The sequence below is a fragment of the Dama dama genome, chromosome 24 (genome assembly GCF_033118175.1).
Source record: "Dama dama isolate Ldn47 chromosome 24, ASM3311817v1, whole genome shotgun sequence".
Taxonomy (NCBI): Eukaryota; Metazoa; Chordata; class Mammalia; order Artiodactyla; family Cervidae; genus Dama; species Dama dama.
The window spans coordinates 22,344,110-22,367,318 of record NC_083704.1 but is presented as its reverse complement, the minus strand read 5'-3'; the positions used below and the strand labels follow the sequence as shown (position 1 = coordinate 22,367,318).

At 48.5% G+C, this 23,209-nt stretch overlaps 1 protein-coding gene and 1 long non-coding RNA gene across 7 annotated transcripts; one reads left to right on the top strand and one right to left on the bottom strand.

The window, feature by feature from the left end:
* The first annotated feature begins 513 nt into the window (after positions 1-513).
* TTLL3 (tubulin tyrosine ligase like 3) lies at positions 514-22,744 on the top strand. Of its 6 annotated transcripts, none has more exons than XM_061127982.1 (13): positions 514-954; positions 1,115-1,206; positions 3,058-3,226; positions 3,361-3,458; positions 4,525-4,653; positions 5,380-5,494; positions 6,339-6,431; positions 7,623-7,818; positions 11,037-11,185; positions 14,856-15,099; positions 16,116-16,551; positions 20,904-21,076; positions 22,457-22,744. In XM_061127982.1, the coding sequence occupies exons 1-13, from the start codon at positions 591-593 to the stop codon at positions 22,602-22,604; spliced, it is 2,406 nt and encodes an 801-aa protein (XP_060983965.1). In that variant the 5' UTR covers positions 514-590; the 3' UTR covers positions 22,605-22,744. The 6 variants fall into 6 exon arrangements, with proteins under 6 accessions (XP_060983965.1, XP_060983964.1, XP_060983967.1 ...); XM_061127981.1 differs by having other exon boundaries at positions 22,442-22,744; XM_061127984.1 differs by having other exon boundaries at positions 20,904-21,339; positions 22,025-22,579.
* LOC133045715 (uncharacterized) lies at positions 16,559-21,619 on the bottom strand. The gene is made up of 3 exons (XR_009690321.1): positions 21,480-21,619; positions 21,021-21,156; positions 16,559-20,165 (listed from the first exon to the last, which is right to left on the bottom strand). It is a non-coding gene; the product is annotated as an uncharacterized LOC133045715 (long non-coding RNA).
* Positions 22,745-23,209: the final 465 nt, after the last annotated feature.

Sequence of the window (23,209 nt, the reverse complement as noted above, 5' to 3'; positions counted from 1 at the left end):
CCTTGGCCAACTCCTCACCAATTTGCATTCAGTAGGTTTCAGTTTAAATGTCACCCCTTCAGAGAGGACATCATTGACCACTTTATCTGAAGTATAAAACACCTGTGTTATTCCTCTGTTGCTTGCTTTTTGTTTCTCTTCACTGGGCAGTAAGCGCCATGAAATCAGGGACCATCTGTAGCTTGTTCTTCTGATCCCCAGCACCTAGCCCACTACCTAGCACGTGGTCTTCGCTGAATACTGTGGAATAACTGAAGCCCCAGGAAGCGCTGGATAAGGAGTCAGGACCCTATTAGAAACTGGCAGGGCAGCCAGCGCTCTATGCTCCCAGCTTCAGTGCCCCATTCATGAAGGGTGTGGGGCAGGTAAGGCCCCGAGTTTGGCCCCGCTGGAAGTAGCCCCCGGAACCGCTACCTGAGGCCTGATTGTGCCAAGGGAATCGTTTCTAAGGCGACAAAAAACTGAGGGCGGGGCCTCAGAACGGAGGGTTGCGGGCCCCCGCAGGGCGCTCCCGCGAGACGCGACTGCGCGCAGAGGGGAGGCGGGCTCTGAGGCCCCGGGAATGCGCGCGCGCGCGCGGCGAGGGTCTTATGCAGGGGCCCACCGCGGCGCTGCTCCTGAGGGCAGGGGAGCTGGGGGCCGCAAAGCAGGACTCCACCGCCTGGTTTCGCCAAGAGAGGGGCCCCGGGTGCAGCTGGCCACGGAAGCCGCAGCCGCTCGAGCGCCGCGCCACTTCCCCCGCCCCATGGCCGAGGGCGCGCCACTCCGAGTTCCGGCTTCCAGAGGAGGCTCCGGCACACGGCCAAGACTGGGTCTGCAGTCCAGCCTCAGCGCGCCGGCTAGACTGCGCCCTCCAGCCCTCGGCCCACGACAGCCACGCCCAGGGCGCCGTGGATCCCCGCCCCGCTGGGCCCTCGGCTTCCCCGGCCCAGGAACACGCCCCGCCCCAGGACGGTGAGGCCACTTGCGGCCGCCCTTCCTGGCCCAAGGCGAAGTCTTGGGGCGGACGTGAGAATCCGGGGAACCGGAGAAGAGCGGTAGAGGATAGGCATCGGGATGAAGGGTGGAGAGAGAAGGGGTGCCTACTCCACGCCCACTGCGCATCTTTCTGCAGGTTCTCTTGTCCTTTGGCGAGGATTCTCCAAGGCGTCTCAACACATGGGCCGGCTCAGAAACGCCAAGATCCACGTGGAGAGAGCTGTCAAGGTCGGAGGGGGTTGGGGGAGGGGCTAGAAAAGGCCTGGAGGGTGGCTCACCCTGCCTCCTTGCACTATATTCTCCCCTCCTTAGAAAATAAAGAAGAAAAAAACCTTGATCCCACGCTTGTCTTCAAATACTTCTCCAGTTTTCAACACCCTATCCACAACCAAAATTCTAGGCAGAATTCAACTACTTTATCTGGGTTTCAGTCCTCAGCCCCCACCACGCTGGGTCCCTATCCTTCACTCTCATCAGGAACCTCTCTGGTTAAGGTCACTGGTGACCTCTAAGGAGCCAGATTCACCAATCGGTCCCTTTTCTGTCCTGACCTTGGTTTGGCACCTGTGTCATTCTGCACCAGCACACCTTTCCTCTTGGCTGTCTGCACACTCCTGCTTTTCCTTTCTCCCTCCCAGGCAGCTACTTTTCAGTTGCCTCTGAAGACTTCCCAGGACATTCCTGTTTCCCTGGATCCCTCTCTACACTTGTCTCCTTGGCTGTGAGTTCAATCTGTCCTGCGCCCTTTTCATTCTCTCTCCAGCCCAGCCTGGCCTCTAACTGCATCCCTCCGTGGATCTAGTCCCCCACTTGATATCTCCATCGAGGGAACATCAAAGCATCTCAAACCCATGTCTTAGACCATACTCTTCATTTTCCTGCCCAGACCTGTTCTCCCTGCTCTTTGGTCTTTTCCATCTCCCAGTTGCTCGGGCCAGGAAATGTGATCTTTCTGTTCCCTCCGCCACACATCTAATCCTAATAGCAAAACTAGTCTCTATTTCCAAAAGGAATTTCAACTCCCACCTTGTTCCCATCTCTGCTGGAGGCACCTAGAGAAACCACAACAGCCTTCTCACTAGTCTCCTTGCTTCCATCCTTGCCATCTGTTTTCCATAGGACAGCAAGCTACATTCAACAGCCTCCAACCATGTCACTCCCTCCCTTCACCTTATTGCTTCACGCTGCTCTTAATATAAAATCCAAGTTCATCCCAAGGCCTTCAGTGTCTTCCACACACCTCTTAAGAAGTCTCCCCTCATTTTCCACACTCCATATACCCTAGCTCCCTTCCAGTTCCTTCTGACCCCTCCACCCTCAAGACCTTTGCACCTGCTTTTCCCTCTGCCTTAACTGCCAGGTTTGCCCAGCTCTGTACATTTCTGGCTCCTTCCCAGCTTCCCCTGACTGATTCTCTGGATCCCCATTAAAATCCTATTTCTTGAACTTCCCAGCTTGGATGTTAATTCCTGCTCTTTCACTTAGCCACTGGGTGGCCAAGCTACTCTGTGCCAAGTGTCTCTGTGCCTCTGTTTCATAACCAGTTAAGTAGAGATTGGTTGCATGAGGGTGCTCAGTCATGTCTGACTCTTTTGTGACCCCATGGACTGTAGCCAGCCAGGCTTCTCTGTCCCTGTGATTCCCAGGCAAGAATACTGGAGTGGGTTGCCATTTCCTCCTCCAGGAGGTCTTCTCAACCCAAGATTTGAACCCATGTCTCTAGCATCTCCTGCATTGGCAGGCAGATTCTTTACCACTGCACCACCTTGGAATCCCCAAGTGGAGATGATAGTGTCTATTAAAAACACACATTGTTAAAAAAAAAATACACATTGTTGTTAGTAATGTATTTAAGTGCTTAACACATAGTAAATGCTCAGTAAATATTAGAAAATATAGTTGCTATTATGATTATTACTATGCAAGTTATTTTTCTACTTGTTTACAGTCTGTTTCTCCTACTAGAATATATAAATTTCATGAAGGCAGAGACCATAGCTGTCTGACTCACCATTATCTCCCCTGTGACCAGCACTTAGGCTATACTTACTGAAAAAGTATTTTTCTGTCACCTTATAGCAGAAGAAGATCTTTATGATCCAAGGTCGCTACCCTGTGATCCGGTGCCTCTTGCGCCAAAGGGGCTGGGTGGAGAAGAAGATGGTCCATCACTTGGGTACCACTTTGCCACAGCCGCATAAGGATCTGGACAGCTCAGTAATGGGTGACAGTGACACCACTGAGGATGGTGAGATATCCCTCCCTTCCCATAAGCTGCTTGAGTCCCTTTTCTTTGGTCCCACTGTCCCAAGGCTGAGGCTTTGATGTGGGGCTGAGGGGTGGGGACCGGGGCCTTCTCACACCTGGGCTCTACATCTACAGAGGATGAAGATGAGGAGGAGGCATTCCGGCCACCACAGCTGTTTGACTTCGATGAGTTATTGGAATTTGATGACCTACATGGGACACATGCTCTGATGGTAAGGACCCAGCGGGCTGGATAGGGGTCTGCTTCTTTCAAGAGAAAACACTAGAGTCCAGCTTGGTGACCCCGGACAAGCCGTTTTGTAAATCTCAGTTTCCCTATCTGTGGTAAAAATGATTGGTTCTCTAAAGCCTAGGTAGGCCAGTGGAGTGGTGAGTGACACAGATAAGGCTGGCCTGGGATCAGGGCTCTTTGCCAGGTTGTATCAGAAGCTGGCACAATCTCCACACCTGGTAATTTCCCCCTTCCAAATAAAACCCCATCTTCCTCAGTTGTTGGCAAGTGAAGGTTAGAAGGAAGGACTTAAAAAATTTTGAAAGAGGCTGATATGATGATGGGGAGGATATGTGTGTTGAGATCAAGACACTTGGCTTTGAATCTTCGTACCACCACTTTCTGAGTTGAACTATGCCAAACTGCCATTTTTGTATGTCAGGTGAGGTTGAGGACATTCCACATGGTCCAACATTGTGAACCTGGGACAAGTCCCTGAGCCTCAGTCCCCTCATCTGTGAAATGGGGATAATGGTAGCACCTACCACATAGGGTTATGGTGAGGATTAAATGAATCGACATGGAAAGCTTAAGCACAGGGCCTGACACATGGTGTTACTGGTTATCAGTAATCCTTCCTCCCAGAGTTCTAGGAAGGATGGGGAGAGGTGGAGCTCACGAGAAAACTTTGTCACATGCTCTGTGACCATCAGCGTAGAGTCACTGCCCTGCCACTGAGTAAGTCACTAATGGCCGAGACCCAGAACAAGGTGTGGCATTCAGTTGTGGAGTTTAGTCACAGCCTAGGGGCACCTGGTTGAAAGAGCTGCAAGCCAGCCTGCTCTCTGTTCACCAGTGTGTGCCCCAAAGGGAAGAGAAGTCTTTTCTTTTTTTTTGTTTTTGAGATGTCTTTTCTTAACTTACAAAAAGATGACATGTGAGCTAGAGGCCCCCTTGGGAGGATCCTCTCTCTCCATTCACCCACCTTGCTCAGCACGGCAGGGAGAAGCTTCCTCAGGCCTCGTGGTGCCCACATCAACCTTCCCTGTCTCCTCCCCTCTCCCCAGTCACGTATGGTTCGGAACGAGATCCCCTACTTCATCTGGACTACTCGTCGGGACATCCTGGACTGTCGTTTCCTCTCCAAGGATCAGATGATAAACCACTATGCTCGGGCAGGCTCCTTTACCACAAAGGTGAGCTCTTCAGAGCGCAGGCATGGCAGCTGCCAACCCCCCAGCTCTTGGGCTGGCAGTCCCTTTTTCTGCTCTCCTGGTCAGTAAGAGTTCTCAGGAGGTGGGGAGGTACGTGGTTCAGTTGGATCTGGACGCACCTGTGTTCAAATCCAACCTGTGCAGCATGTCTGGCACATATAGACACGGTGACTAAAATAGACTCCAGGAGCCAAATGGGGTCTAGAGTAAGAACAAACACCATGGCCAATGACTATGAGCAGGGGGACCCTTCTCTCCTAAGCAGAGACTGGTTGATGGTTGATGGTCTGGCTGATTGTTCTATTATATCTTGTCTTGGTTAAGTGACTTCACCTCTCTGAGCCTCAGGCTCCTCTTCTTTAAATGAGAATTCCAGTAAGACCTATTCTCTAGGGTTATGGCAAGAATGATAGGCTTTATAATTGGGACCTGCTGGTCAATTATTAGTGTGGACTGGGAAGGAGTCTTCAAAGAGGCAGGTATTTAAGGATGCGAAAAGGTGGCTAGAAGGATGCAGGGAATTCTGGGCAGAGGGAACCACATGGGCAGCATGTGGAGGTGGATATGAGCCTAGCAAGTGGGGCAGAGGCTCTGAGCCTGTCCACGCAGCATCCCCTTGAGCTCTCTGGGTGGGTGCCCAGTGTGGAGAGTCCCTTGGAGGCCCCCTGGGCAAGTCCCACCCCGTCCCCTCAGCGGCTGACTCCATAGGTGGGTCTGTGTCTCAATCTCCGGAATTTGCCGTGGTTTGATGAGGCTGATGCCGACTCCTTCTTCCCGCGCTGCTACCGCCTGGGGGCTGAGGATGACAAAAAGGCCTTCATAGGTAAGGAGATACCATCCCCATGCCTGGCCCCTCAAGCCAAAGGAGGAGGGCTAAAGCCCTGGCTGGTGTTAGAGAGCAAAGGGCCTCTCTCATGCCGTCATCTACCCCAGCAGATTTCCTTCTCCATCCTCAACCCTCATCTTTCCTTTATGTGCCTCCCTTAATGAGCCCCCTACCTTGGTCACCCCAGACCTCCAGAAGAGCTGACATAGTTTATCTTATTTTCTAGAGCAGGTTCTAAAAGTTGGTCACTTAATTGAGTTTGGAATCCAGAATAAGTTTCAATCCCCTGTCAGATTCCGCTGACTAGATCAGGTTCCAAGTCTAGTTCCAAGAAAAGTTTCTAGACTTTGGGGCTCACAGACAGAGTAGGCTCCAACTCCAGCACACACTCTAAATTCACGTCAGAATTTGGATCCACATTAGACGCTAGGTTTAAATTAGTCTCCAAATCGTATATAGATTTGGGGCCAAGGTCTGGTTCTCAGGCTAGAATAAGTATCAAAAGTGGATCAGGACATTGTAAGTCCACTATACTTCACATAAAAAAAATAAAAAATCACACACATGCACAATAGGAAAAAAAGGTGGATCAGGAACAGAGGAGGAGAAATCAGACAGCAGAATCATGCAAGATTCTGAAGGTGGAATATGAGCCAAGTCAGATCAGATTCTGGGGCTCATTCCACAGTGGAAACAGAAGCCAGGTTCTAAGTGGGGTTCTAGAGTCAGAAACAGTAGTCAGGTTCCGGATCCAGAGTGGGGCAGGTCATGATCAGGTTCCGGAACCAGAACAGGCCCGGAGCCTAGGGGCTGAGGAGGGTATCCCCTGCCCCGGGAGCAGAGGACTTCTGGCTGACAGCTGCCCGCAACGTTCTCAAGCTGGTGGTAAAGTGCGAGTGGAAGTCAAACTCTGTTGAAGAAGAAGAGGCCCCAAGTAAGTACTGTGGTCACCTCTGCTCCCCTAACCATTTATCCTCCTACGCAGCACACCTCACCCATCTGTCATGGTATTTTTCTCATCCATCTGCCCATCCACCACCCCTTCCTACCCACTCTTCCATACATCTCCCCTTCTTTCTGTCCACAGTCTGTTCATCCATCTGCTTCCCTACTTACCCACCCATCTCACATTCACCTACCCATCCACCCATCCATGCATTCATCCTTCCCCCCACTGTTGATCTGTTCATTCACCTACTTCTGTCAACTCCACACTGCCTATCAATCCACTCCACTTTCCTGCCTATCTACATACTTATGCTTCCACAGACCCACCTCCCATCCATGTACTTCTTTTCCATCCTGCCATCCACCACTTAATCTATCCTCTGGCCCATCCACTCATCATTCTTCTGTCCCACCCACCCACTTAGCCACATGTCTTCCTATCTGTTTGTTAATTGACCCACTGCCTCGCTCAGTCCTCCTCTGGGCCTGGCATGTGGCAGAGTGCTCTAGAGAGGACAGACTTAAGAGGACATGGTCCGTCCCTGCCTGTGGGGAGCTCAGATCTGTGAGGAGAGGCAGCAGTAAAACCATGTAGTTTGATGTGGTCTGAGGACCGCTCGTGCCTTGTGAAGGGGGACCCAGACAGTCTCTCCCTACTTGTCAGCTCAAGCAGCTGCTGGCCCTTTCCCTTTCTGGACTTAGCTCCCACCTCGCACTTCCCATCCTGTAGCCCAGATTTGCCAGAATTCCTCAGGGGGTTGGTGAAATGAGAGGCAGCTTGGCTGTGAGAAGGAAACCCCGGCTCCTCCAGATGGAGACCTCCCGGGGCTGTCTCCTGGTGTGTCAGGAGCGGGGCTCAAGGAGCCTCAGGTGTGTCAGAGCCCCCAAGCACAGAGGGGCTGCAGGTGTGTCTGCTGGGGCTCTAGGCGCTGAGATGTTTGGGGACATTGAGGGTGAGCCTCAAATGAATGACAGGTCCTGCACAGTGAGGGGCAAGGGCGAGCACTGGGACCCCAGATGAATTTAGAACAAAGCCCCGGGTGAGTGACGGGTCCCACAGCAGTAGGGGCTGCAGGTGTATTTCAGGTGAAGTCACGGGTAAGTGACAGGCCTTGGGGCAGTGGGAGCCGTGGAGTGTGGGATAGTGACAGCCCCCACCTCTACCCCATCTCTACAGGAGACAAGCAGCCGAGGAAACAGGAGAAAAAGCCAGTGTCGGTATCCCCAGAGTTTGTGGATGAGGCTCTGCGTGCCTGCGAGGAGCACCTTAACAACCTGGCGCATATGGACATCGACAAGGACGTGGAGACCCCGCTCTACCTGAGCCCCGAGGGCTGGTCCCTCTTTCTCCAGCGCTACTACCAAGTGGTCCAGTGAGTGCCTCTGCAGCCCGGGCCATGGGGCGTGCTCTCAGGCAGCTTTCATGTTCAGAGCTGATGGTCAGGGACAGAACCTCTCTGTCGAATGCCCACCGCCCCCAGCTCCTCCCCAAGTCTCCCTGTTTTCATTCACCCACTGTTCTCCTTCAGAACCCTCAGGAGTTCTCACTGCCTTCATGTCAGGGTCCCGACTACTCTTCCCCAGATCCCCGGTGTAGCATAGTGACTAAAATCAGGGCCTGTGCTGTCAGACAGATCTGAGTTCAAGTTCTGCCTGTCCTATTTCCAAGCTCTGTGACCTTGGGAATCTCACTCACCTATCTGATCTTTGCTTTTCTCAAACGTAGAATAGGTTTAAAAATAATGTCTGCCTCAAAGGTAGGATTAGGGTAATTTTTATGATGTGCTCAGCACTGACTCATAGTATTCATTCACAAAGTAAGACTTGTTAAGTCATTTAGGTTTTATCCTAGAAACCAGCATTTCGCAAAGCCTATTATATAGAACACTAGTTCTACATGCTGAAATGGAGTTTATGAAAAAAGGGTTTTGTGGTCAGTCACATTTGGAAAACACTGAGTGGAACAAAGTTAAAATAGGTTTCCTTGACACAGGACTTTTCAGAAGATGGTGTAAACTCCCAAGAGGGACAGAGTATGCCGTGTATCCTGTACTTACGTGACCCCAGCCCCCTGCCCCAAGTATCCTAAGTGGTTGTATTCGCAGGACATTTTGGGGAAAGGTTCTTGAGCAGAGGAAGGGAGTATTGAGATGGGCCTGGGCCTGTTGTAGGGAGATGCTCTTCAGCACAGTATGTAGGAAAAACTGGCGGGAAGAGGGCCTGAAGGCATTTACTGAGCCCTTCCTATGTGCCAGGCATCGTGCCAGACCCAAGAAATGAAGCAAAATCCGTGCCCTCAGGAGCAGACAGCTCAAGCAGGGAGACTTGCAGCAAGTCAGGGGGCGGGCTAAAGGCCTCAGGTGGCGTGATGTTAGAATAGAAACGAACAGGCAGATTTAGTGATTGATAGGGGACACTGAAGAACTAGTAAATGAACTTTGAACGAATGACTTAGCCAGCAAACCCACATCATTGATGAATAACTCATTTGTATCTTTTTTCAAACACTAAAGAATGAAAACTAGGTGATCCCATACTTTCCCCTTAGCTGCCAGAAAACATAAAGCTGCCCTTCTGAAATTAAGAATCATTGGGGACTTCCCTGGTGGTCCAGTGGCTAAGATTCCAAGCTCCTGATACAGGAGGAAACGGTTCAATCCCTGGTTAGGGAACTAGATTCCACATGCTGCCACTGAAAGAGCCTGCATGCCACAGTGAAAGCAACTAAAACCGAGTACAGCCAAATAAATTAAAAATATTAAAAAAATAATGTCAGGACTGAGTTATAATAGTCGGTGGAAATAATGTCAGTCCTTTGCATTTCTGGATGTGGGGCAAGTCGAGGGCTGAAGGAACCTCTCAAAAGCAGGATTAGGAAATTTCCCTGGTTATGCAGTGGTTAAAACTCTGCTTCCAATGCATGGGGTGCAGGTTCAATCCTTGCTCAGGGAACTAAGATCCCACATGCTACATGAAGCAGTCAAAAAAAAAAAAAGTTAATTAAAAAAAAAAATCAGGATTACATAAAATATTACCTCATGTAACATTGCACTGAATTGTTAGATCATTAGCATTAATTAAGTCAATATTTATTGCTGCTTCTCAGCTTTTAAAAACAAATCCACAGCTCACCAGCCAGGCTTCTTTTTTCCCCCTCCCCTGACCACCAGATCGACTTTCCACAGAACTGCTGGGTTTTTTACTAAATATAAAATCATACTGTCAGGCTGAATATGCTTTTTCAAATTGCATGTGTCCCTGCCACTGCCATGGACACTTTCCTGGGCCAGATCACAGATTTGCTCAGTAGATTCTTTATGCCACAGCCACAGAAACGTTTCCAGCAAACCTTATGGAAAAAGAAGAGCCCAGGAATCATGTGTGAAAAAGAGGCCTTGCCGAGACCCCTCCATCTGATTGTCCCTGTTCCCAGCCCTGCCCAGCTGCCACTGCTGTGCCTGCCTTAGTAACGGAGATAAGTTCTCCGTGGCTGGAGACATCCAAGAGGCTCTAGCCTCTTTAATGTCCGAGAGATGTTAAAAGAGAGGTTACCATCTAGTGGAGGCTTCCTTCCTATTCACTCAAAAGAAAAGAAATGGGAGAGTTTGGCTGAGGCCACCATCTGGGATATTTTGTGACTTGGTTTAGTTTGAGGATATTTCGTGTCCTGTAAGGGAACAGGTTCCTTTTTGTCCCTGAACTCTTATCCATACAGCCCAGTCGCTGCCAGAGACTTCCTTACTCAACCATTCATTCATTTAACAAACTTCTAGGGAGTACCTAATAAGTGCTGGGGTACTACTTGGGGATGGGAGAATAACAGAGAATAACAACTACAGAAATTATTCCTGGTCTCATAGAGTTTTCATTCCAGTGAGCAGAGACAGGCGGTGACCAAATAAGTGTAGGTGTCAGGTGGTAAGTGATGGGAAGAGAAATAAGTCTAGGAGATGTATGATACAGTTGTGCAAGAAAAGAATTAGATGAGGAAGGGGCCCGCCTATCCACCAGTGTTAGGTTAAAGATTAGGAGAGGAGTGAACCGCCAAAAACACTTGTGGATGAAAGATTCAGGCAGGCTAGAGTTTGCATCCTGGCTCAGCCTCTTAACTCAGTGTGTGGCCTTGGGCACATCCCTTAACCCTGCAAGCTTCAGTTTATACTTCTCTAAGATGGGACCAATAACATCTCCCTGAAGATGGATTAGTGATAATGTATATAAAGCCCTTGGCACAATGCCTGGCATGTAGAGGTGCCTCATCATTTGATGCTGGTATGATTAAATTCTGCCAAAGAGCAGTTTTAATATAATAGAGAGAGAGGTGGCAGAAGGTGGAGTATTGGAGTGGGAGGGGGTACGGTAGGTAGAACGTACCATTCCAGCAGTCAGGGACAGTGCCCTGGGCAGGGTGGATCTGGGGCACAGCCTGAGGGCGGGGGTGGAGGATTGGGAGAGCCCTATCCAGGTCTCGAGGGGAAGTGTGTGACCAAAGCTGGTGGGACCATGGCCAGGGGGCTTGTGTCTCCCCTTGCCTTGTTCACCAGAATGCCCCCAGGCCCAACCCTGCCCAAGTCCCATCATCTCCCCACAGCGAGGGGGCAGAACTCAGGTACCTCGACACTCAGGTCCAGCGCTGTGAGGACATCCTGCAGCAGCTGCGGGCTGTGGTGCCCCAGATGGACATGGAAGGAGATCGCAACATCTGGATCGTGAAGCCAGGAGCCAAGTCCCGTGGACGAGGTGGGGGTCTGCCCCTGCTTCCCCGTACCAGCACCCTACACCCTCCCCAACCAGAGGCTCGGATGTTAATAGTACAGCCTCTGTTGGAGCCAAACTGCCTAGGTTCGAATCCCAGCTCTGCTACTGATACACCTTGTGACCTTGAAGAAGTTATATCACTTCTTCGAACCTCAGTTCCCTCATCTGTGAGGGCTGATGATAATACCTCCTGTGAGGCCAGCGTCAAATGAGGTAGTGCATGTACCACTCAGCACGGTGCCAGGCACAGGAGCCACCCCATGAGTGTTGGCTGCTGTGATGACAGTAGGGCTTCCCTAGCAGCTCAGCAGTAAAGAGTCCGCCCGCCGATTCAGGAGATAATGGGTTCAATCCTTGGGTCGGGGAAATCTGCTGGAGAAGGAAATGGCAACCCACTCCAGTATTCTTGCCTGGGAAATCCCATGGACAGAGGAGCCTGGTGGGCTACAGTCCATGGCTTTGCAAGAGTTCAGACACGACTTAGCGACTAAACAGCATGATGATGATGCCAGCGCGTCCTCTCCTGCCCTGAGAGTTTAGGTTAACGCTTTAGGCAGGCCTGGTGGTACTCACTGCCGTTACTTGTTGTCTAAGGGCTCTCTGATTTGACTTACGCATCCTTGTATGGTGTGGAACAGTGGTTTAAGGGTGTGGATGCTGAGAATCAGACTTCCTCAGTTCAAACCCAAGCTCTGCTCCCTAATATTTGAAAGACCTGGGGTAGGTTAATTAACCTCTTCTGTGCCTCATTTTCATCCTTGGTAAAATGAAGCCAGTAATACCTACCCAAGAGGATTACATGAGTACAACATGGAAAGTGCTTTGATCCTATGCTTTTAGAGTAACTGCTATGTAAGTGCTGTTATTTTTAGCCACTATGTTGACTGCTCAGCATGAATGGAACTGAACAGGGCACCCAGCAGGCTGGGATGTTGCATTAGCCCAGCCTTTAAAAGATCGTTAAGGACTTCTGAGATATAAAAAAAACAGACTTTTGGCAGCAGATCACTTCACATACTGCCCTTGGGAGAATTTGTTCGTGTCCTAGTGAAGCTGTTGGAGCTCCACACAGCTCCACACGCTGTGGGACACTCTCTTGGGATGTCTCTCTAAAACTAGCATCATAAGTCTTTTCTTCTTCTGTCTTGGAAATTGTTCTGTTGGTTTTTTCCAGGATTGAAAATACATACTTGTTATTTTTTTTTAAAAAAAAAAGATCAGATAGTACAGAGAAGTGGAAGAAACCAAGGGCGCCTTTGATTTCACTGAGATAACTACTGTTTACCTTGTGGTGTGCTTCTGTACTTGGGTCTATGCATGTTCGGTGTATGTGTGTTTTATTCTACATAAGAGCATACCACTCTGTAGCTTCCTTTTTTCATTATTTATCTTTCCATATCACTGAGTATCACTTACTTGTTTTCACCTTTATTATTTCTTAATAGATCTTAGAGGTCATTCCATTTCAGTACATCTAGATCTGCTTCCCCCTAACCCCCATTTTTAGTCTATTGTTATAATCACTTTCAAACATACACAAAAGCATAGAGAACAAAACAGTGAATTCCAGTGTATTTCAACATTTTCTCTCCATTTTTAGTAAAACTTAATTGAAATATGTATACAGTCCATTGACAAGGGTACACATTGTGAATATACAACTCAGTGAATTGTCACATAGGGAACACACTCGTGGAAACAGCACCCAGATTACGAAATAAAATATTACCTTTACCCTAGAGGGCCCCTTGCTACCTCCTGGTCTCTGCCTCCCTGCAGTGGAAGCCCTTATTCTGACTTACAATACCAAGGATTGTATTGCCTGTTTTTGAATTTTATATAAAAGTACAGTATATACTTTCCTACCTCATTCTGTCTTACAGCTGCACAGTCTAATCTTATTTATATGTACTCTCATGGTTTTACTTAATCCTTTTCTGTTGGATATTTAGATAGCCATCAGTTTTTTTCCCTATTTATTTGATTATTGATTGGTTAATTGCTGTTAGCAACACTGATAAATATCTTGTGCAGACATCTTTCCATTTATAGTAGCTTTTCCACTTATTTCTTTAGGATAAATTCCTAAAAATGAAATTGCTGGGTCAGAGGTCATGAACAGTCTCAATCTGTGGCTACACAAGTCATCATGATATTGGGAATCTTAGTAATCACTGTGGGCTTTAGAGAAAGAATCTGGCCTGGGAACCAAGAACAAGTTGTTCTGTGCCATTGGCAGGCAGTCAGACTGTTTGGAGGACCAAGCAGTGAAGAAATAAGATTGATTTGTGAGTGTATGTGTTTGTTTGCAGTGTGATTCTTACTGTAGACCCTTGAACAACATGAATGAACTGCATGGGTCCACGTATATGCAGATTCTTTCACTTTGTACCTACTTTAGTAGTACATGGGAGAAGGCAATGGCACCCCACTCCAGTACTCTTGCCTGGAAAATCCCATGGACAGAGGAGCCTGGAAGGCTGCAGTCCATGGGGTCGCTAAGAGTCAGACATGACTGAGTGACTTCACTTTGACTTTTCACTTTCATGCACTGGGGAAGGAAATGGCAACCCACTCCTCTGTTCTTGCCTGGAGAATCCCAGGGACGGGGGAGCCTGGTGGGCTGCCGTCTATGGGGTCGCACAGAGTCGGACACGACTGAAGCGACTTAGCAGCAGCAGCAGCAATAGTACTACATGATCTATGGTTGAATCTATGGATGCAGAACCATGGATATAGAGGACTACTGTAAAGTTATATAATAATTTTCAACTGTTTAGAGGGTTGGCATGCCTAATCCCTGTGTTGTTCAATGGTCAGCTGTATTTATCAGCATTAAAACACCTTATTAGCATAAGATGCTTAACTTCGCTTGTTATAAAACAGATAAAATTAAAATAAGATACCATTCTACCTAGGAGAATGGCAAAAATAAATCATCAACAGTGTTGGTAGTATGTGGGCAAACACACAGTCTCATACACTCTTACTCGAAGTGCAAATTGATAGAACATCTTTGTTCTGTAAAGTGAAAAAATGCACATATGCTTTGAGCCAGCAAATCTATAACTAGAGATATTTTTTATAGGTAATTAATAATTATGATGAGTTAACATTTACTGAATGCTCACCAAGTGCCAGGCACTGTTCCAGTTCCTTAGGATGTTTAAATGCATAGAATGCTGTGCAACTGAGGCAGACACAGACTTTCCCATAACTTGCATGCCCATCCATAGCACCTGGAAGCAGCACCTGGCTTCTTTGGAGCAGGAAATGTGTGTGTGTGTGTGTTTTTAAATTGTGTACCCTTTTGTACTGTCTACTTTTTGCCTCTGCTCTTTTATATTCTGTTAGTTATTATGAAAAACTAAGCAAAGTCATACATGTATATGGTTTTAAAAAGGCCCAATACTGTTTAAATTTTTATATGTATATATATATTCCTTTCCATCATCAAAATTGGTTAATTTAAAAAAAAAATCCTTGGCAGATTCTCAGCTTTCCCAAAGGGAACATGGAGAAAGGCAGGCTTACCCACTCAGGCCTATCAATCCTTAGGGGATGTGCGCTTAGGAGGAACTGTTCATAGTCCCCTAGCCCATCTCCCAGCCAAAGCCTGGCTTGATCCCTAACCGGCCCTGTTTCCCCCTAGGTATCATGTGCATGGACCACCTGGAGGAAATGCTGAAGCTGGTGGACTGCAACCCCATGATGATGAAGGACGGCAAGTGGGTGGTGCAGAAGTATATCGAGCGGCCCTTGCTCATCTTTGGCACCAAATTTGATCTGAGACAGTGGTTCCTGGTGACCGACTGGAACCCACTTACCGTGTGGTTCTACCGTGACAGCTACATCCGCTTCTCCACACAGCCCTTCTCCCTGAAGAACCTGGACAAGTGAGCCCCCCACTCTCAGTCCCCTCAGTCCCAGGAGCTCCTAATCTAGTCGGGGAGCTGGCAAGGAACAGTACTTCCAGTGCAGTGCTGGGCTCCAAACACAGCCTCTGCAGGCAGGCAGGTCCGTCATCCATCCACCCATCCTTCCACCCAGCAGATGCCTACGGCACATGTACCCTGTGCCATTCACTGTTCTAGGCACTTGGGACACAGTAGTGAATGAAATGAACCCAGCCCTCAAGAGTTCACATTCCAGCAGGGAGAAACAGACAAGCTGTGAACATAATCAATAAAATCACCAATGGGTTAGAAGGTGATACGTGTTATGGAGAAAAGATGTAGAGCAGGGTAAAGGGGGCTCAGGAGAAATAGAGAGGCAGCATTCACTTGGGGTGGAGAGGAAGCCTGTTGAGCCCTGGATTCAAGTTCCTTCTTTGCAGCTTCCAAGCTCTATGACTTGGGTCAAGTGAAACCCTGTTTAAGCTTCAGTCACCACCATCTGTAGAATGGAGCCAGTAACATGGAGCTCATAGCTGTCAGTTAACTGCGTGCTTGCATGTGACGAATGCTAAGCACTTCATGTATATTACCTCAGACGTTCATGAAAACCTGGCCAAGTGGGTACTGTTACTACCTCCATCTTTTACATGCTGAAAGGAACACGCAGCTTAAATGAGTTATATAAGATTTTACCAGTCAGTGATGAAGACAGGACTTGAGCACCTGTCGTGGTGGTTAAGGGCCCCGTACTCTGAGCTACCTTCTTCCAGGCACTGGGAGAGTTAACTGTGACCCTGTCACAAAGCACTTCACTCTGTGGGCCCGTACCTAGGACCCTCAGAGAGGTCCTGAGCACAGACTGGTAGCGGCCCTAGAAGACGGCAGTGAGGATTTTGTCAGCTCACGCTGCACAGTGCAATGTGCGCGGGGCTGGTTCTGGGGCTTGCCCGCCCCCCCAGCGTCTGGGCGGGTGGGGCACGGGGAGCCGGCCCTCAGCTCCCCGCTCTCTGTCCTAGCTCTGTGCACTTGTGCAACAACTCCATCCAGAAGCACCTGGAGAATTCATGCCACCGGCACCCGCTGCTGCCCACAGACAACATGTGGTCAAGCCAGAAATTCCAGGCCCACCTGCAGGAGACGGGGGCCCCGAATGCCTGGTCCACGGTCATGGTGCCCGGCATGAAGGCCGCCGTGATCCACGCCCTGCAGACCTCCCAGGACACCGTGCAGTGTCGGAAGGCCAGCTTCGAGCTCTACGGCGCTGACTTTGTGTTCGGTGAGGACTTCCAGCCCTGGCTGATCGAGATCAATGCCAGCCCCACCATGGCACCCTCCACGGCTGTCACTGCCAGGCTCTGCGCCGGCGTGCAGGCCGACACCCTGCGTGTGGTCATCGACCGGCGACTGGACCGCAACTGTGACACAGGGGCCTTTGAGCTCATCTACAAGCAGGTGAGGTGGCCAGGCCCAGGCGGGACCCAGGGAGGCCTCCCCATAGTAAAGCTCAGGGCTCTGCAGTCACACAAAGCCAGTTTGGGTCCTGGTCTTGCCACAGTGAGTGGATACAGACACTCCACCCTCTTGAGCCTCCATTTCCCTGTCTGTAAGATGGTCATGCTATTACCATCTTTCTCCTGGGGTTTGGGGGATGAAATGAGTTAGTGTGTTGGATAATATTTCTAGAGGCTGGTAGCATACTCTTAGAAGCATAGACTCTGAAACCGTCCTGGGTTCAAATCCCTGCTCAAATAAATAACTCCTGTTCCATGAGGTTCCAGTAAAACAGAAGCCCTCAAAATTATAGAAGCCCTGCTGTTAACCAGAAGGCCGTGCACCTCTGTCTTTTCACTCAAAATGTGTTCAAGACTGAATCTTGAGACCTATAGGTACACTCTTGGGATGCTTAGAAGATGTGTAGCTGCTTTAAAGGGCCTAATAGGCATGGCTTGGATTTCTCTGAAGTTTTCTGTTTGTTTTTGTCTTTTTAGATATCACTGACATACAACATTGTTAGTTTCAGATGTACAACATAACAGTATTTGTATATACTGTGAAAAGATCACCACCATAGGTCTAGTTAACATATATCATCAAACAGTTACAAAAATTTTTTTTCTTGCACGAGAACTTTTAAGATCTACTTTCTCAGCAACTTTCAAATATATAACATTATTAACTATAGTCATGATTCTATACATGACTTATATATTTGTAACTGAAAGTTTGTAATTTTTTATTCCCTTCACCCATTTTGCCCACCCATCTGTTCTCTGTATCAGAGCTGTCTGTTCTCTGTATCAGTGAGTTCAGTTTGTTTTTGATTTTAGATTCTGCATATAACTGAGATCATACGGTATTTGTCTTTCTCTGACTTATTTAACTTAGCATAATGCACCCATGGTCTGTCCACGTTGTTGCAAATGTCAAGATTTCATGATTTTTATTTACTTTTTTGGCTGCACCACATGGGGTCTTAGTTCCCCAATCAGGGACAAAACCGGTGCCCTTGCAGTTCCCCAACCAGGGGCCAAATCTGTGCTGCTTGCAGTGGAAGCGTGAAGTCTTAATCACTGGACTGCCAGGGAAGTCCTGAGATTTTCTTCTTTTTAATGACTGAGTAATGTTCCATCATATAGTTATATATACACATTTTCTCTGTTCATCTGTCAGGGGATGCTTAGGTCACTTCCATGTGTTGGTTATTATAAATAGAGCTGCCGTGAATATGGGCTTGCAGATATCTTTTCAAATGGTTTTTCATTTCCTTTGGGTAAATACCCAGAAGTGGAATTGCTGGATCATATGGTAGCTCTGTCATTAACTCCTTGAGGAACATCCATAGTGTTTTCCATAGTGGGCACACCAAGTTACCTTCCCACCAACCTGCACAAAAGTTCCCTTTTCTTTACATCCTTGCCAACCCTTGTAATTTTTTGTCTTTTGGATGATAGCCATTCTGACAGGTGTGAGGTGATATCTCTTGTGGTCTTGATTTGCATTCCCCTGATGATTAGTGATGTTGAGTACCTTTTCATGCACCTGTTTCATGTATCTGTATGTCATCTTTTGAAAAATGTCTATTCAGATCCTCTGCCCATTTTTTAGTCAGATTGTCTTTATATATTTTGGGGACTTCCCTGGCAATCCAGTGGTTAAGACTTCACACTTCACTGCAGGGTGTGTGGGTTTGATCCCTAATTGGGAAAACTAAGATCCTGCATGCTTCATGGCATGGGGGGAAAAAAAGATTGTCTTTATATCTTTATATGTTATTAACCTCTTACAAGTGATTTGCATTTTCTCCCATTTGGTAGGTTGTCTTTTGTTTTTTGTTGATTTCCTTCACTGTTCAGAAGATTTTTAGTTTCTTTATTTTTGCTTTTGTTGCCAAATCCAAAAAATCATTGCCAAGACTGAGTTAAGGAACTTCCTGGCTGTTTTCTTCTAGGAGTTTTATGGTTGGGTCTTATGTTCAAGTCTTCACTCCATTTGAGCTGATTTTTCTGTATGGTATAAGATAGTGGTTCGGTTCTTTCTTTTGCATGTGGCTGTCCAGTTTTCCCAACACCATTTATTAAGTGACTGTATATTCATGCCTCCTTTGTCATGACTTAATTGACCACAAATGTGTGGATTAATATCAGGGGTTTTAACTTTGTTCCATTGATCTGTGTGTCTGTTTTTATGCCAATATCATACTGTTTGATCACTATAACTGTGTAATACATTGATCTGGCCAAAAAGTTCATTTGAGTTTCCATATGTGCTTGCGGGGGGCGGGTACTGAATGAACTTTTTGGCCAACTCAATAGTTTGAAATCGGGAAGTGTGATGCCCCCAGCTTTGTTCTTTCTCAAGATTTCTTCAGCTATTCGGAAGTCTTGAGTGATTCCATACATCTTTGGCGATTGATTTTTCTATTTTTGTGAAAAATGTCATTGGAATTTTGATGGGGATTGCATTGAGTCTATAGATTCCTTTGGGTGTTATTTATTTGTGTCATCTTCAGTTTCTTTCATCAGTAATGTATAGGTCTTTCACCTCCTTGGTTAAATTTATTCCTGGTATTTTATTTTCTTTGATGTTCTTTAATCTCTTTAAGTTAGAACAGCCCCACTGCTTTTTTCCCCACCCATATTTGGATCTTTTGAAGGCACAGACTGGTTGTTTTATGGAACTGTCTCACATTCTGGATTTACCTGATTGTTTCCTCATGGTGGTGTTTAACTTCTGTTATCTGAATGTCCTATAAACTAGAAGTTAGGTCACACAGCTTGATGAGGTTCAGATTACACATTTTGTCAAGAACACTTGAGAGGTGATACTGGGTGCCTCATACAGCATCACAAGGCACCCATTGTCAGACTGTCTCGTGATTGGTGATGCTAAGTCTGACCATGCGGTTAAGGTCATGCTACGAGATCTCTGCAATGATAAGTTGCATCCTTCGCTTTGCAGTGATCATTTGCTTTGTAAGATGATTCTTTGGCAGTGTGCAGATGACACATTTTCCTGTCATCCTTTTCACCTACTTGTTTTGATTCTTGCCTATTCTGTTAGAGTCACAGAATGGTATATTGCTATTTCTATCATTCTTTCTGCATTTATGAGCTGAGATTCTTCCATAAAGGTGAGCTTTTCTGTATCAGCTGGGCTTCCCATGAGCTCTGATATCTGTTATTTTTTTTTATTGAAGTATAGCTGATCTACAGTGTTTTATTAATTTTTCTATACAGCAGAGTGATTCAGTTATACATATACATACATTCTTTTTCCTATTCTTTTCCTTTATGATTGATCCAAGGATATTGAATATAGTTCCCTGTGCTATACAGTAGGACATTAATATCTGTAAATTTTTAAAATATTTATTTATTAGGCTGCATCATGTCTTAGTTGTGGCATGTGGGATCTTCATTATTTTCATTATGTCTTGCGGATCTTTTGCTGCAGGGTGTGGATTCTCTAGCTGTGGCGTGCAGCCTCAGTGGTTGCGGTCCAGGGGCTTCGTTGTTCCATGGCAGGCAGAATCTTAATTCCTTGACCAGGGATTGGACCCGCGTCCCCTGAATTGCAAAGCAGATTCTTAACCACTAGACCACCAGGGACGTCTCCTGATATCTGTATTTTTAACAAGCTCCAAATGACACTGATAGGTTCTAATGAGGATCTGTTGATGACATGGAAAACCCCTCAGCCTAGCTCTAGGTTAACAGGAGTGTTCCTAGCAAGATACAGGGGCTCTTCTGTGTCCAGTGCAGGAAGTACAGCTCGGCTTAATAGGAACCGAACATGGTCCATTCTCTCTGCCTCCCTCTGTATATTTGCAACTTCATTCTCTCCACAGAATGCTTTCTTTAAGGTTCTGCTTCCCTTGGTTCAGACGAGAATTTAGGCAGGCTCCAGGCCTCTTATCTGTCTGGGTGTTGTAATTCACATGCTCTCAGCAAAGAATCTGGCTCATCTCAGGAAGCTGTCCATTGACAGCAGCCGGTGGAGGAGAACACACACATTCCCAGCCTGGGAGTTGAGGAGGGCAGGGGGGTCGAGGGGTGGAGGTGGGGGCCTGTCTAAGACCACCCCCCGGTCCGCTGGTTTATTCATCTCAGGGGCTCTGTAACCCTCCAAGTACTGATTCAGACCCCTTAGAGGACAGAGACGGGCTTTGCATTTCTCAGCCCAGAAATGTCTCCTGACCAGGTGCCCCAGAAGTTAATTCCATCTACCCCTGCCCTAAGTCTTTCTAGACCTAGGATTCTAGCACCACGGTCTGAGCAGGCCTTGTCTCCCCTTCTTCCCCACAGCCTGCCGTGGAGGTGCCCCAGTATGTGGGTATCCGGCTTCTAGTAGAGGGCTCCACCATCAAGAAGCCCCTGGCGATGTGTCACCGGCGGATGGCGGTCCGCCCAGCCCTCCCTCACCTGCTGGCCCCGAGAGGCCCTGGGGAAAGCAAGGACTCAGGAAGCCCCGTCCACAGGTCAGCTTCTAGGAAAGTTGCTGGGGCCAGAAGCCTGGGGCACACTGAGAAGCCAGATTCCACTGCCACCACCGCAGCCCCTGGAACGGGGAAGAAAGGCAAGGCGAGAGGTGCCACAGCCCAGGGCCGCCCCAGTCTCCGGAAGTGGGGCACCCCCAGCGCGAGGGTGGGCTGCCTTTTTACCATGGCCTCAGCTAGCAGGGACAGGCATCCCCACTCCTTGAACAGATCGCCATTGAGTCTGAAGAACCCGCAGGCCCTGAGTAAGACCCTTCCCCCCAAACACCCCAGGGCCTCAAGACAACATTTCCCTGTTCTCCAAGCCCCTCCTGACCACCTGGGTTTGCCCCCACCCACAGCCCCACCAGAGAGTCACCGGTAGTAAGTAAAAGCCACTGCTTACAAAGTATTTTTAAAAACTGCACGACTGAATGACTGGGATCCACCGCCCACAAAGTAGTCACGTGGCGAGGCAGCTGTACTCATTTTGAAGATGCCAGGCTCAGTCCCAGGTTGATCTCACTCCAGAGCCTCAGCTTTTCCTGCTGCAGTATTCTGTCTCTGCTGCCATGCAAAGTTGCCTCTGGGGGAAAGGAACTAATATCTGTACAGCACAAAACAGTTTAAACTGTGTCACTGCCGGACCCGCTCCTTTAGTTCTCACAGCCTAGCGAGGGAGGTGCCATGATCCCCATTTTCCAGCCGGGGTATCAGGAAGTGTAAGGAAGTTGCCCGAGGTTGCACAGCTCGGAAGGGGCAGAGCTGGGATGCAGACCCAGGTCTGTTGGACCTCATCACCTGTGTCCTCCCCATGGCCTCTGGAGAAGGAACGGGGTGGGCCCCATCTGCCTCATCTCCCCCTGCCTCCCCACCCTGCACGCACACCTCGCGGGGCAGCTGGTCAGCCTCCGCCCCCCCAGCCCCTCGCGGCCCCTCGTGCTCCCACAGCCCCTTACCACTCCCCAAGCCTCCACAGCAAGGCCCAGCTGCCTTCTCCCCAAGTGCCCTGGCCCCAGGGGCAGGTCCTCAGACTACAGCACAGCAAGCTGGCAGGCACCAAGGCCCTGTCGACCACAGACAAGGCCTTGATGACTCTACCAACCGCCAAGGTTTTGATTTCCCTCCCACCTAACCCTGAGCTCAAGCTGGCACCCAACGCCCCGAAACCAAAAAAGGTGGGCCTCAAACTGTGACCAGTATCCCGCTGGGCAGTGCTGGCTACCCAGGTCAGGGCTGGAGGGCACAGGCAGAGGGTAGCCCCCAGGCTGGCCTGTGCCCCAAGGGAAGGGCTTGCATCCCTCAGGACCCCCTTCCCAAACAGATTCCTGATCATCTCTCCTCCTTCTCCCCTCCTTTCACACGGAGGCTCTTGCTCCCCAGCGCCTTCATGGTCCCCACTTTGGAAGTAATGTGTGGTCTCAACCCTTTGAAGACGGAACTCTTCCTAGCATCTATAGGAAGAGCAAGACCAAAGGCAAATGCAAGGCCAGACTCTGTGACAGACCAAAGGCCGAGACACACCTCGTGACGACACGGAGCCTTCCAGGACCCCTGGCCCTTATCACAGAGCGGGGTTTGGAGGGCATAAAGGACATGTGGCCACAGAAGCACTTGCTTCCATCATCACCGCCCTTACCCTGGATGCAGCGCCAAATAAAAAAGAGCAAATGAAGTCTTCAAGGCTTGGCTCCTTTTCTATTGGAGGGTGAAGAGAGGGTATAGTGTGACCCTGTACTCCAAGGTCCAGGACAAGAGCCAGAGGCTGTCAGCATCTCCCCCCCAAGCACAGCCCCGCACTCCCACCCAGCGACAACAGGAGACTCAGCCGAGAAGAGTGGACCTTGCTAAACCCCAGCCCCTCTCCTGAGGGAGCGGGCCCATCCCTTCCTCTGCAAGGGGCCAAGGTCACCTCAAAAGGAAATACCCAGCAAGCCCCTCTCATCTGAAAAAAGCTCAACATTCTTTAGTTATAATGGGTTGGATGTTGGTATGTCTTCCTATAACCTGTGGATATGTCTATTTGGAAAAAAAGATCTTTGCAGATGTAAGTTAAAGTACAGATTTTGAGAAGAGATCATCCAGATGGGGCCTCAATCCAATAACAAGTGTCCTTACAAGAGACTGAAGAGAAGA

Coding starts and splice junctions, on each gene's coding strand:
- TTLL3 (XM_061127984.1), top strand. CDS start 591: ATGCAGGGGCCCACCGCGGCGCTGCTCCTGAGGGCAGGGGAGCTGGGG. Junction 7,819..11,036: donor CGCTACTACCAAGTGGTCCA/GTGAGTGCCTCT, acceptor ATCTCCCCACAG/CGAGGGGGCAGAACTCAGGT. Junction 11,186..14,855: donor AGCCAAGTCCCGTGGACGAG/GTGGGGGTCTGC, acceptor GTTTCCCCCTAG/GTATCATGTGCATGGACCAC.